At 49.4% G+C, this 13,154-nt stretch overlaps 1 protein-coding gene across 2 annotated transcripts in view; it reads left to right on the top strand.

The window, feature by feature from the left end:
* The window catches only part of PUM1 (pumilio RNA binding family member 1), a gene marked incomplete at both ends in the record, with an annotated part of 63,277 nt that extends 54,968 nt beyond the window's left edge, over positions 1 to 8,309 (top strand). For both annotated transcript variants that reach the window (XM_079546200.1, XM_079546199.1), the window contains 5 exons: positions 1,136 to 1,273; positions 2,846 to 2,971; positions 3,889 to 4,010; positions 5,299 to 5,491; positions 8,178 to 8,309. In XM_079546200.1, the coding sequence (XP_079402326.1) occupies positions 1,136 to 1,273; positions 2,846 to 2,971; positions 3,889 to 4,010; positions 5,299 to 5,491; positions 8,178 to 8,309 (711 nt within the window). The remainder of the gene's footprint in view (positions 1 to 1,135; positions 1,274 to 2,845; positions 2,972 to 3,888; positions 4,011 to 5,298; positions 5,492 to 8,177) is intronic.
* Positions 8,310 to 13,154: the final 4,845 nt, after the last annotated feature.

The raw sequence follows: 13,154 nt of genomic DNA, 5'->3' as shown, positions 1-13,154 counted from the left end.
GATGCTTTAAGATCCCCTGAGGTAAATGGTGCCAAAGTTTTACTTTGGCATATTTGCTGAGGTACTGCTGCTGTGATATGTGGGTCAGTACCGTGCTTCCCACAGAGTGAGGCGTGTGAGGAGCCCCTAAGTCCCATCAAGTGAGGCAGAGTTGGATAAGGGCTGATAATAGCCTCAAATCTACTCAAAGCTCATTAATAAATCAATTCCAGTAGGATTTTATTAACAGTGAATTAAGATGAAAAATACACTCTGCAAGCTAGCTACTAAAGGTGTTAGGAATCATTATATAGGAGTCTTAATGTAGGTTATTAAGTTAGGAGAAAGAACAAAGCACCACCACTAACAAAAGACACTGAAGTAGAATTTAGAAGTGTGCGTGTTCCTTTTGGGTCAGGCCCAGGTTCACTTGAGCACTGCCTCGTGGTGGCTCTGTGCCAGCACAGTGATGAGGGGCAGCACAAACTGGCCCTGCTGGTCCAAGGATTTCCCAGTGTCTTTTAGAATGCTGTTTTGTGAGTGCTGTGTGCTCCTGAAATGCCTGGCTTTGTATCAGTTCCAGAGGTAAAATGTCTGTGTGTAACTATTGAATTCCTCAAAAATCACCTACTGTTTTCCATTATAAAGCTTTCAGCCTGCCTGTGCTATGTTAGTCATATCTAGAGCTTGCCTGTTGATTTCCCTAATTATGGTATAATATTAGCTTGTGTTTGTAAAATACAAGTTCTTCTCCCGGTGATGAGTGAAGCTGATACTTAAAGTTTGTGAAGTTGGAATGTCTTACATTTCTGTCTGAGGGGAGCAGAGGAGGGAACAGTAAGTGCATAGCAAAGTTATATATTGGGGGAATAATAGTCTCAAATGTTTAGGTTAGGAACACTCAGGTTTAGGAGGATGCTCATGTGTAATGAAGTGTTCCCTCTTCAGAACAGTGGTGTTGTGGGTGGCTGCTGTATTGCAGCAGGTTTCATCTCAGCCAATCAGGAAATTTCCCTGGCATTACTGAAACACATGGGTGTATCGTTCATGCCTTCCATGTTCTCCACGTACTTCCTCTGTGCTTAGCAGCAAAGCTCTGCCTTTATCAGCCATGAATCCTGGTGGTGCTTTCTGTTTCTTTCTCTCCTCCTAATAGAACGAGATGGTGCGGGAGTTGGATGGCCACGTCCTGAAGTGTGTAAAAGACCAGAACGGTAATCATGTGGTGCAGAAGTGTATTGAGTGTGTGCAGCCTCAGTCCCTGCAGTTTATCATTGATGCATTTAAGGGGCAGGTAAGTTCTTTCCACAGCAGTGGCTGTAAGCTACTCACGTGTTTGGGGACGGAACATTTAGCATTAACATTTAGTGTTAGCCTACAGTGTGAGCCTAGGAATTCCTCTGCCATCTCCCTTTTGCCATTTTCAGGTTTATCACAGTAAAGCAGCCTTGTAAACGTCTTTACTGCAGCATTTAATATTTTTGACTGATGGGAAGAAAGCATGTGTGTTATAAATTTCTCTTCTCAGTAAAGGTGCCGAGCAGAGTCTTCTGATGAGTGTAGTAAATTTTCGTGGTGATTTTCTCTGTGAGGAGGCTTACAGGCTGTACTTCCTGAGGGTCTGAGATCAGGGGCAGAACATGAGTTTTGTCTCGCAAGGCGTAGTTACTTGTGCTCCATTATCCCAGTGCTGGATTTGGGTTGTGTAGCTCCTTTGTTCTGGCTGTAGTTGGCTTGTCTTCCATTACAAAAGTGCTGTTCTGGGTGTTTCCAGCTTCAGCTTAATTGGCTTTGGAGAGTGACTTTGAAGTACTGAGGGTTTTGCCACGGGGATGTGAGGATAGCCTGGGGTTATTATAGCAGGAACCAGACTTTATTAGCTTGTCTGCTCTTGGAACATCTGCGAAAGTGTTGACTTGCTTGGCTGTGTCAAAACAAGCAGGATTCTAGCTGGGAACTTGCTCAGCAAATTTGCTGGCTCACATTTAGCTTTGGACCTTCCCTCAGGGAGTTAGGCAAGGCAGAAACACATCTGGGAACTTGGTGGATGGCAGTGAAATTTCTTTGGCCAGCTGTCCTAGTTTCAACGGAACTTTTGTATGCAAGCTTAAACTTAACTACCTCAAGACTTTTTTTTTTTCTATGGTTCATTGCATTCGAAAGTCTGTTTTCCTGCCCACTTTACTGAAAATAGTTATTAAAAATTTGTAGTCTGCCTCCTTGACATCAGTGCTTGGATTTGCTGCTGCTTTTAATTTTAAGCCAGCAAGCAGGACTTTGTGCTTTAGACAGAAAGCTACACAGCAATAATAAAATGAATAGGTGTCATGTTCTTAGCAACAGATTTTATAATCCTTTAGAAATGAGGAAGAAGGTTTCTTGTTGTCACTTCTGCTAAGCACAGTTAAGACTTTTAAACAAATCCAGATACATGAGGAAAATCCTCCGAGTATTTTTTAACCTTTCTGCTTTATACTATTTCTTACATAGCTTTAATTATGCAACTGGCAAGCAGTATGCTGGATTTATTCTTCTGAAACTTTCAACACAGCCTCCAATAATGCTTGCCCATCCAGGTGTTCTTTATATTTATCAAGATACTTTACCTTTTGTTTCCTGCTCTTAAATGGAGAATGGGAAGCTCAGGTAGGGATGCGGTGTGTCTGCAGCCTCCCTGTGGCAGTGATGTGGAAGCAAATGTTTGCACTATCTCAGCTGCAGTGCTGCAAGCAGAGTTCTGGAGCTGCAGTTACCTCCCCTGTCCAGGAGAACGTGCACTGTTCATTGAATTCCAAAAGGTTTCTGGGGTTCACCAGGACTAACAGCTGTGTTGCTGCCTGTGCTTGTCTGTTGTTGCTGGACGCAGGTCTTTGCGTTGTCCACACATCCGTATGGCTGCCGTGTGATTCAGAGGATCCTCGAGCACTGTCTTCCTGAGCAGACTCTTCCCATCTTGGAGGAGCTTCACCAGCACACCGAGCAGCTTGTGCAGGTCAGTGTGGGAGCGGGAGATGGTGTGCTGGGAGATGTCCTGAGGTTGCTGGTCTGTACTGGAGAGCTCGCGGCCTGTTTGGGATTGCAGCTGAGTGTTGGTGGGGCTGCGTGAGCATCGGGTGAGGAGGAGCAGAAAGGAATGGGGCAGGCAGGGAAAGCATCATCACTAATCGTTTTGGTTGTGTGCAGATACCCAGCAAATATCAGTGTTGGATTTGAGTCCTTTTCAAAAGGAAAATGAAGTATTGAGTGGGAATGTATCCTAATGATCTCAAAGGAGTTGATGCAAAGGGCTGATTGCGTGTAGGAAGAGAACATCCTGAGATGTTCTCCTTCTTGCCTGCCTTTCCTTCTTGCAGTCCTTCTAAGAGCTCTTTTTTCTTAGGACTTGTGCAGTGGCACCCAGTGGGCATAACGTGGAGTGAGTCCTGTCCTGTGTGCCCCTGTGTAACACACTGGGAATGGGAAGAGGTTGGGCCTGGAGGTGAGGCATCAAGGCATGCCTCTGGTGCTGCTGAGTACCTGTGCTGTGCTCTGAACATGGACACATTTCAAACAGGAACATACAGGAGAACAGTCTTCTGTAGCTAGAACTCTGCCATCAATTTCCAGTACGTGTTTGATGTTCTGGAACCTGGAGAAAGCAGTAAATGGAAATGAGAAATTACTGATGTTTCGTGTGTGATGAAGTTTTACAGTTTCACAGAGTTTTGATGAGTTTTACAGTTGGTACAAAGATGTGGTGTTTTTCCTCGTGCAACTCCAGAATGCATGTTTTTGTGCAGGTGGGAGCTATTTGCATGATTTAAAAGGAAGATGTTTTGATCAGGGTTCAGTCAGAGTTCGTAAGAATTAATGTGCTTTGATTTGAGTGGTTCCTGTCCAGATTTTCACGTGCTTCTATTTCTCAAACAGGATCAGTATGGGAACTATGTTATCCAGCATGTACTAGAGCATGGCCGGCCTGAGGACAAGAGCAAGATTGTAGCAGAAATTAGAGGCAACGTGCTTGTCTTGAGTCAACATAAATTTGCCAGGTATGAATTTGTTCCTTAAAATCTCCACACCCTGTGGGAGTTTGGACACGTGCTGGAGTTGTGAAAGAGTTGGGAGTGGGGTGTAGGGAGGTGAAAGGAGGTGAAAAATAACTTTCTGTTGAACAGCAGAATGCGATTTGTAAGTGCTTAAAAACTGGAGTGAGCGACTGGCAGGGCAGATTTTACTTGTGAAAAGGGGATAAAGATGTAAAAGAGTGATTTGAGTCCAGGTTCTTGAACCTGAGCAGGAGCTGTGGTGTTTATGGCCTTTGTTAAGTAGTCACTGTCCCTTGGAGAACACAGTGTTAGGAGCTTTTTGCTGTCTCTGGGGGCAGTGTCAAGTCACAGGGACCTGAGGAAATCAGTGTAGCAGCGGTTCTGTGCATCCCACTCTTAACAGAAGACTCTGATTCTCATACGCAGAGGCCTTGTGGTCCTTTTTGAGATACATGCAGAATGCCCCTCCAGTAATGTGTGTCTGCCTCCTGGGGAAACTGAAGTGGTCTGGGGTTGTTAGTCCAGCTGCAGCAGAGCTTGAGCATGGATAGAGGCAAAATTCGGGTGCTGTAGGGGATGCTAAAACAAAGCAACAGTTCCCACACTTGTGAGCTGCTGTTGTGGGTGCTTCTTGCCCTTTGCACACGAAGGCTGAGCTCTTCACAGGTTTAATACACCTCTATCTTTGTGATGGGTAAGGTAGTGTGCTGCTGCTTAGGAACGCCAGGGAAGTACAGCATTAACAGGAATTAGAAGAGCGTGGTCTGAATGCTGTTGTTTCAGCCTTTTCTTCCCTGTTAATTAGTGAGACTAGCAAAACTCTCCTTCCCTAACCATGTATTGTATTTAACTTTGCTCTTCAGAGAACAGAGACTGCTTATCTGATATATTCAGTAATTTTGGAAGTTCTCTGCCTTTGCTAAGATCTTTCATTCCTGGTTGTACTTCTGTTGTTACAACTGTGGACTTCCATTCCCATTGAGCCCCACTGCTGAGAAGGCCAAACAAAGAACAGCTCATCTGTTTCTCCAGGGTGTGCTGTGAGAACAGACATGGATCTCAAACGCAGCGTCACTGTAGAGGTGCACAAATAAATTTGGATGAAATAAAACCTGAAGTGGGCACCTGCCCCAGTTTCCACTCGGATCCCAGGAACGTTGGGGCGCTCGTGTCCCGTTACTGCATTTCTGCACCAGCACGTGTCTGCTGCAGGACGACCTGCGCTTCCAGAGAATGAAAAGCCCAGGAGGGTGGCTGTGTGCTCACCGTTGTCTCTCTTTGACTGTTACAGCAACGTCGTGGAGAAGTGTGTGACCCACGCCTCCCGTACGGAGCGCGCCATGTTGATCGACGAGGTGTGCACTATGAACGATGGCCCTCACAGTGCCTTATACACCATGATGAAGGATCAGTATGCCAACTACGTGGTGCAGAAGATGATCGATGTGGCAGAACCGGCTCAGAGGAAGATCGTCATGCACAAGGTGAGCGGCTGCTGTCGACTGATAAGGACCCTGTGTCTTCAGAAGTGGCACTGCCACACTGCTTGCAGGGAGGAAACAAGTTTGATAGCTGCTTCTGCTTTTAGAATTTCCTGGCAAGTGGGGAGTTGCAGAGTTGCAGGAAAGTACTAGTTGGTGTATGAAAATAAGAAACACTGAGAGGCTGTTGGACTTAAAACCAGCTGGTTGCTTCAGGCAGTCTCTTCTGACCCAGTAACCCAGTTCTGCACTCGTGACATAGTGAATGCTGATTCAAACAAAAAAAAAAAGGCAAAGGCTACTTTTGTTGTAGCAGTGCCACCAGTCAAGTTTGGTGCTTGCTTGGCAAGGTGCCTTCAGGAGGTCTGGCAGTGATGACACACTTGCCCTCTCTGAGAACTCTGCTTGCTAATGAGAGAAGCTTTACGTACTCAGCAGAGCTGAGCCAGACCTCGAGCACTGAGGCAGAACTGCTGGGTGCATTTCTGCTGCTTGTCGCTTCACATCCCTGCTTTCCAGCCCCGGTCAGGAGAGTCTGACTGACTGCTAATGGGGCACGTGTGTTTTAAGTGTGCTTTTTGATGAGAGGCTTTCATGGATGCGAGGGCTTCACGTTGGTCAGAAATGAAGGCATTTGGGAGGTAAGCATTGCTGCCACTTGTGCCATCCGAGGCTTGTATGCCTGCTTCCCATGGGCAGGAGGCTCTGAGCAGCAGGCAGTGTCTTCATCTTCCTGCTCTGTGAACAGCACGCATACAAATGAGCTCATCTTCAGATGGACTCATTCTTAGGTGTAGGATTAGTTGCTTTAAACCCAAACCTGCGTTAGTCCAAAAGAAATAATTAAAATAAGTGTGCAGGTGGACATAGACAGTCCAGCAGCAAAATGACCTGCGTCTTTGCTGATCCTTACGTGAGCTATGGATATGTCTTTAAAAGAAATCCCTACTGGCACGTTCTTCTTGTCAGGCGGCCTTGTGAAGAACATGCTAATTAGGTTATCAGTGGGGCTGTCAAAAATAGAAGTAGGATGACAGCTAAATAAGAGTGGCTGGATGTGAAGATTTCAGCAACGTTATCGAGCTGAATGAGAGCCTGGAAAAGCAGAGCACGTCGTCTGATCTTAGGCTGTAAAAATTGCTCGTACTGCAAACAAGCAGTTAGTGTTGTGCTTTTGTTAACAGCACGGCAACTGACAAACTGATGGTTGGAATTCTGTTCTAAAAAGTTTTAGGAATGAAGATAAACAAAGAAGTGTTGGACCTGGGAAGCTTTCCTGTGCCTTAACCTCTGGGCAGCAGGCAGACCTTGCAGGGACTGCAGTGTGGGGAAGGCAGAGGCCGTAAATCAGATTGTTCCCAAGTCTGGTTCTTGAAGCTGAATTAAGCAGCCAGTGAGTGAGCTGAAGAAATGGGGAGGGTTTCCCATGGGAGTTCTGGTCAGCCCTGGCCTGTGCAGGTCATGGTGGTGCATCTGTCCTGGAAGCAGGGAGGAGAAGGGAGTGCTGTGCATCGTGGTCAGGCTGCTTCCTCCTCCTGTGCAGTTCCCACTGCAGGGTAAAAGGGCTGTTGTGGCTGAGTTACTGCAGAAACTTGCTGGCAGTGTGGGATGTTTCTTGTGTAGTAAGAAAATGAATTACTCTTATGTCTCATTCGTCTGAAACTGTCCAGGAGAGCTTCAGCAGCATGATAGCACAGCTGGAACAGTGCTTTCCCTTGTTTGGGTACTCTTCCACTAACAGTGGCTTGGCTCCAGTTACAGGAATGACTGGAGTTGGAAGCAACTTCTATTCTGAAATAGTATGAAATCGTAATTCCATGGATTTAAAAAAAAAAAAAACAAAAAAACAAAAAGTATAGTAAGTGTTGGGTTCAGAAAGAAGCTAAACTCTGTTCAGCCCAGGAATGCTGCATGCCTTTCTCAGCATCCCTTAGGCACACAGCTGCAGTTCGTACTGGGAGCCCTTTCAGGCTTGCAGCACTTGAGCAGCTCAGCCTGGAAAGAGGAGGGCTGTGCAGGAGCTGCTCAGTGCCCTGTGATGCCTGTGGGTGCAGCCTGACCCCGGGCTGCATCCAGAGCAGCGTGGGCAGCAGGTGAGGAAGGCGGTGGTGTTCTGTGCTCCCTGCTGTGAGGCCTCACCTGGAGCACTGCGTCCTGGTGTGGAGCAGCGCAGCGCAGACAGGGGGCTGTTGAGCAGTGCAGAGAAGGGCTGCAGAAATGCTCCAAGAGGTGGAACACCTCTGTATGGGGACAGGCTGAGAGAGTGGGGCTGTGCAGGTGGAGAGGAGGAGGCTCTGAGGAGACCTGAGAGCAACCTTCAGTATCTAAAGGGGAGTGACAGGAAAGAAGGGGAGAGCAGAGCTGTGGTGATAGAAGAAGGGGAAATGGTTTCAAGCTCAAAGATTTAAGTTAGATGTAAGGAAAAAGCCTTTTACAGTGGGGGCAGTGGCACAGGTTGCCCAGAGATGTGGTGGTGCCCATCCATGGAGGCTTTCAAGGCGAGGTTGGATCAGGCGCTGGGCAGCCTGCTGGAGCTGTGCACGGCCCTGCTCACTGCGGGCAGTCACACCAGGTGCCCTTGAGCTCCTGCTGCTCTCAGGGCTGTGGCTCCCTGCCTCCCCTGCAGCCGGGCAGCGCTGTGCAGGCTGGGCTCCCTCTCTAAGCCTCCTCCTCCCTTTACGCCCTGCAGATCCGGCCCCACATCGCCACCCTGCGCAAGTACACCTACGGCAAGCACATCCTGGCCAAGCTGGAGAAATACTACATGAAGAACGGCGTGGACCTGGGGCCCATCTGCGGGCCTCCCAACGGCATCATCTGAGGCAGCCGGCAGCCAGCAGCGTGCGGTGCGGCGGCGCGGTTGCTGAACTACTAAAAGAAGAAGAAGAAAAAAAAAAGCCTTTGTAAATTCCTTTAATTTTATTATGCATAACATGTACTAATTATTTTTTTTAATTAACTGATTGCCCTGCTGTTTTACTGGTGTATAGAATACTTGTACATAGGTATCAAATGTACATGGAAGGCCACATTTTTGTTCACTGTTGTATCTATATTCCAAATGTGGAAACTTTCAGGGTGGTTGGTTTGAAGTACAAACAAAACACGACGTTTTTAATCCATCTGCCTTGCAGGCAACTCTTTGCAGATACCCCTTGTTCTCTCTGACTCAGAAGTCAGCAACAAGTTTGGGTTTTAGTTGAGCGGCGCGAGGGACGCATTAAATGCTGTTATAAATACGGAGAAAAGAAAAACCGACTCGCTGTGGAGCTTCAGTTTAAAGAGAATTAAGTTTCTGAAACTTTTTAATGGCTTTATTTTTGGGTTCCTTTTGTTTTAGCTCTATAACTTGCTAACGGAGGTAGCGTAGTGCTCGTCTGGGCAGGAAGGGGGGCACGGCCAGGAGGGTTTTGAAGCCGGGGGGCGGGCGTCCTTCACTGCCTGCTCGGTTGTCCTGCTCACGGGGAGAGACACCATTTGATCATTTAGCATGAGGAAAACAAACCCAACTCGGCTTTGGTCTTGCTTCTATAAATATATAGTGTATACTTGGTGTAGACTTTACATATATAAAAATTTGTAGTATTTTCTTGTTTTGATGTCTGATCTGTATCTATAATGTACCCTAGTAGTGGAACATACTTCTGACTGTACAATTGTACATTTGTAAACCTCTGTAATGTAAATGTGGAGAAGTTTGAATCGACATAAACCCGTTTTTTGGTAAGAAAAAAAAAAGAATTAGCAAAACCTGTGCATTTCAGTGTATATTCACACCTTTTATGGTCGTAGCATATAGTGTTGTATATTGTAAATTGTAATTTCAACCAGAAGTAAATTTTTTCTTTTGAAGGAAATGTTCTCTTTATACAGCCTAGTTAATGTTTAAAAAGATGCTTGGTTTTATTTGTCACCTAGTTGAGCGGTAGCGATCCTTTCTAAATGTTCTACAAAACGATTCAGTTCAGAATAGTGTTTTTTTGACTCTTACAAAGTAATGTTTTGCTTATTTTGTGACAGTAAGAAACGAAAAGTGCAAAAGTACAGAACCCCCCTAGTTTTCCTTACAATCAGAACCCCTTTTCACCTTGTAAAGTGTGAATCACCTCCCCTTTTTGTACAGAAGATGAACTGTATTTTGCATTTTGTCTACTTGTAAGTGAATGTAACATACTGTCAATTTTCCTTGTTTGAATATAGAATTGTAACACTACACGGTGTACATTTACAGAGCCTTGTGTATATTTCCAATGAACTTTTTTGCAAGCACACTTGTAACCATATGTGTATAATTAACAAACCTGTGTATGCTTATGCCTGGGCGACTATTTTTTGTAACTCTTGTGTAGATTGTCTCTAAACAACGTGTGATCTTTATTTTGAAAAATACAGAACTTTGGAATCTGGCCTGGTGCTTCCTTCCCTCTGCAGCCCCCTGCCCTCCTCCTGCCTCTTCCCTTCTGCCTGCCCTGCCCTGCGCAGGGCCTGAGAAGGTGGAGCAGAGGAGGAGGCAGAGCTCCCTGCCCCATCCTGGGCTGTGCTCCTGGCAACTCTTCCCCTCAGAGCCTGCTTACGGCCCTTGGAGCCTCAATGGCAGCACAGCATCCGTGCACCCTGCTGTGGGGCAGCTGTGGGGCGAATGAAGATCGGCCTGTGTGCTGTGGGCTCCTGGTCGCTGCACCTCTCGCGCAGGGGGCAGATGAAGTTTCCCCCCCCGCCTCTGTGCTCTCGTTTTGCTCTCAGGCAGGTGCTTGAGTCACCGTCCCTCAGTGTTCAGAAACTGTTTGGATGTGGTGCTCAGGGACGTGGTTGAGAGGAGGGCTGTTAGGATGGCGTGGTTGGGTTGTGGTTGGACTCAACGGTCTTCAAGGTCTTTTCCAACCTGAGCCACTGTTTCTCTTCCATCGCAGCCTTTCGGCAGCGTGGGTTCCTGTGCAGTTTGTGTTTGATGCGTGAGGAGCAAAGGTCGGTGGTGAGGTGCAGCACAGCACTGAGTGCACTGTGGTGGCTGAGAGGCACGGGGCTGTGGTGGCTCGGCTGAGCACTGAGCTCAAACCTCTCTGGAAACTTCCCTGACTCGCAGACCTCGTTCCCAGGAGGCACTCAGCTCCGATCCGTGGCAGGGTGGCAGCATTGGGTGGTTCTTCCTCACCTGCATCGTTTCTCACCTTTACCTGGGGTTCATCACCAGCTGCTCTGCATGAAGGTTGCACATTTCTCAAGCTCTGGGGCTGTTCTCCACCCCCTCAGCCACATTTTTTTGCACACCCCTTGTCCTGACCTTTGCTCAGGCTGCTGGCTGTGGGCAGTGCTGGGGCACAGCTCGGTGCTGCAGCCCCACCTTGTGTCACTGCTGGAGGGGACGTGGGGTGAAGGGTGCTTTGACGTGGGGCCAGCCTTGCTCCATCCTGCTGGCTGTGATCCACAGCCACATCTCACCCCATCAGCTGCGTCCCGTCACATGAAACTGTGACCCACCATCTCAGCCTCATCCATCAGAGCAGCTTTGTCCCACCGGGTCAAGTTGTGACCAGCGAGGTCAGCCACGTCTCACCCACGTCCTGTCATGGCCACAGTGTCCCACCACGTCACCCATGTCATCATGCTCATCATCATCGAATGGCCTGGGTAGAAAAGGATCACAGTGATCATCTGGTTCCAACCCCTTGCTGTGTGCAGGTCACCAACAGCAGACCAGGCTGCCCAGAGCCACATCCAGCCTGGCCTTGAATGCCTGCAGGGATGGGGCATCCACAGCCTCCTTGGGCAACCTGTTCCAGTGCCTCCCTCTATGTGAAGAACATCCCACCTCATCACCCGTGTCCCACCGCCCCAGCTCATCACCCACAAGCTCACCACGTCTGCGTTTCCCACCACGTGGAACCATTAAGGATGGGAAAGACCTCTAAGATCCCCGAGTCCAACCGCAGCCCACCCCGCCGTGCCCGCTGCCCGTGTCCCTCAGTGCCGCATCCCCACTCTGGGCCCTGGGACTCCTCCAGGCTCGGTGACCCCTCCGCTCCCCCCGGGTTTCCCCACCGCGCTGCTCAGTGCAGGGAGCGCCGGAAACCGCTGCGGGGCGGTGCAGCCTCAGCAAACGGTTCCTCCCCGCTGGCACCGAAGCATCCTTTATTATTATTTGCATCTCGTTAATTATTGCACAATTAAGAAGCTGCAGCGGAGCCCTGCGGGCGGGCTGAGGGGATCTGCTTCACCTCCGCCCCTTTGGGTGCCCCCGCTCAGGGACGGGCCGTGCGCTGTAGCCGAATTGGGTTCATTTCCCTTCTAAATCCGGTGATGTCCCTTTTTTGGCTGCCTCCCCGCCCCACCTTCTCCCCTTCTCCCCACGTCTCTCCCTTCCCCCCCCAGCTCTGCCCGTGGGTCCCGCTGCCATCTGCCCCACGTCCCCTCCTTCATTTGCCCCAGGTCCCCTCGCCATCTGCCCCCTGTTTTCCTCCATCTGCCACGGGATCTGTCCCTGAACTCCTCTTCCACCTGCCGCGTGTCCCCCTATCTGCTGATCTCCCCATCACCTCTGCATAACTGCATCCACCCCTGAGTCCCCCTCATTTATCCCTCCCCATTCATCCCTGCTTCCTCTGTCCCACTTAGCCCAGCCTCCTGTCTGCCCCATGCTGTTCTGTCTACCCTTGGATCACTCCATCTGCCCCTGGGTCCCAGCAATCTGCTCCAGATCCCTCCCTATCTTCCCCTCCCCCCCCCCCCCCCCCCGGCTTTTCCATGCCCCCCCTTTGTACCCCTAGGTTCCCCCCATCTGCTTACTCCTGGGTACTTCTCCATGCCCTGCTATCCACCCTAGGTTCCCCCACCTGTCCCCTTGCCCCCCTGTTTACCCCTGGGTGCTCCTCTATCTACCCTTTCATCCTTCTCTATCTGTCTCCATGCCTTCATCTATGCTAAGGTAACCCCTATCTACCTTTGTACCCTCCCCATTTGCCCGCATGATCCTCTACTACCCCTGACTACCCCCTATCTTCCCTCATGCCCCTCTAACTACCTCTGGGTATCCCCACCTATTCCCATACCCCTCTTTCTAGCCCTGGGTATCCTGCCTACTCCTGGATATACCTGGTCATCCCCATGCCCCCACATCTACTCCTGGATGCCCCCTATTTCTCCCATATCCCCTCTAACTACCCCTGGGTACTCCCCTAATCTACTCCCCTATATCCTCTCTATCTACTCCCATGCCCCCTAACTACTGTTGGCCACTCCTCTAAATGCCCCATCGCCTTCATCTACCCCCGATACCACTCCATTTACCCCTGCATCCTTCCCTATCAGCCTCCAAGCCCTCTATCTACTCCTGGATACGCTCCTAACTGCCCCGAAGTCCCTCCCTGAAGTCTATTCCCTCCTATCTACCCCTGGATCCTCCCATTCGCCCCTACATCCGATTACCCGAGTTTCCCCGATCTTCCCCACTCCTCCCCTCCCTACCCCCGGCTTCCTTCCCCCGTAGCCCCGCATCCTCCGCATCGCCCCTCACTCTCCCTGCCACCCCCGGGGTAACCCCAGTCCGACACCCCCTTATCCTCCCCCACACCCTCCCTCCACCCCCCTTCTCCCCCCAGCTCCGATCACATCACAGCGGTGTGCGGGGCCGTAGCGGGGCGGGGCGGTTTCCGCACACGGGCGGAGCGGG

Source organism: Tetrao urogallus (genome assembly GCF_951394365.1).
Source record: "Tetrao urogallus genome assembly, chromosome: 23".
Taxonomy (NCBI): Eukaryota; Metazoa; Chordata; class Aves; order Galliformes; family Phasianidae; genus Tetrao; species Tetrao urogallus.
This window is presented reverse-complemented; position numbering and strand designations above follow the sequence as displayed.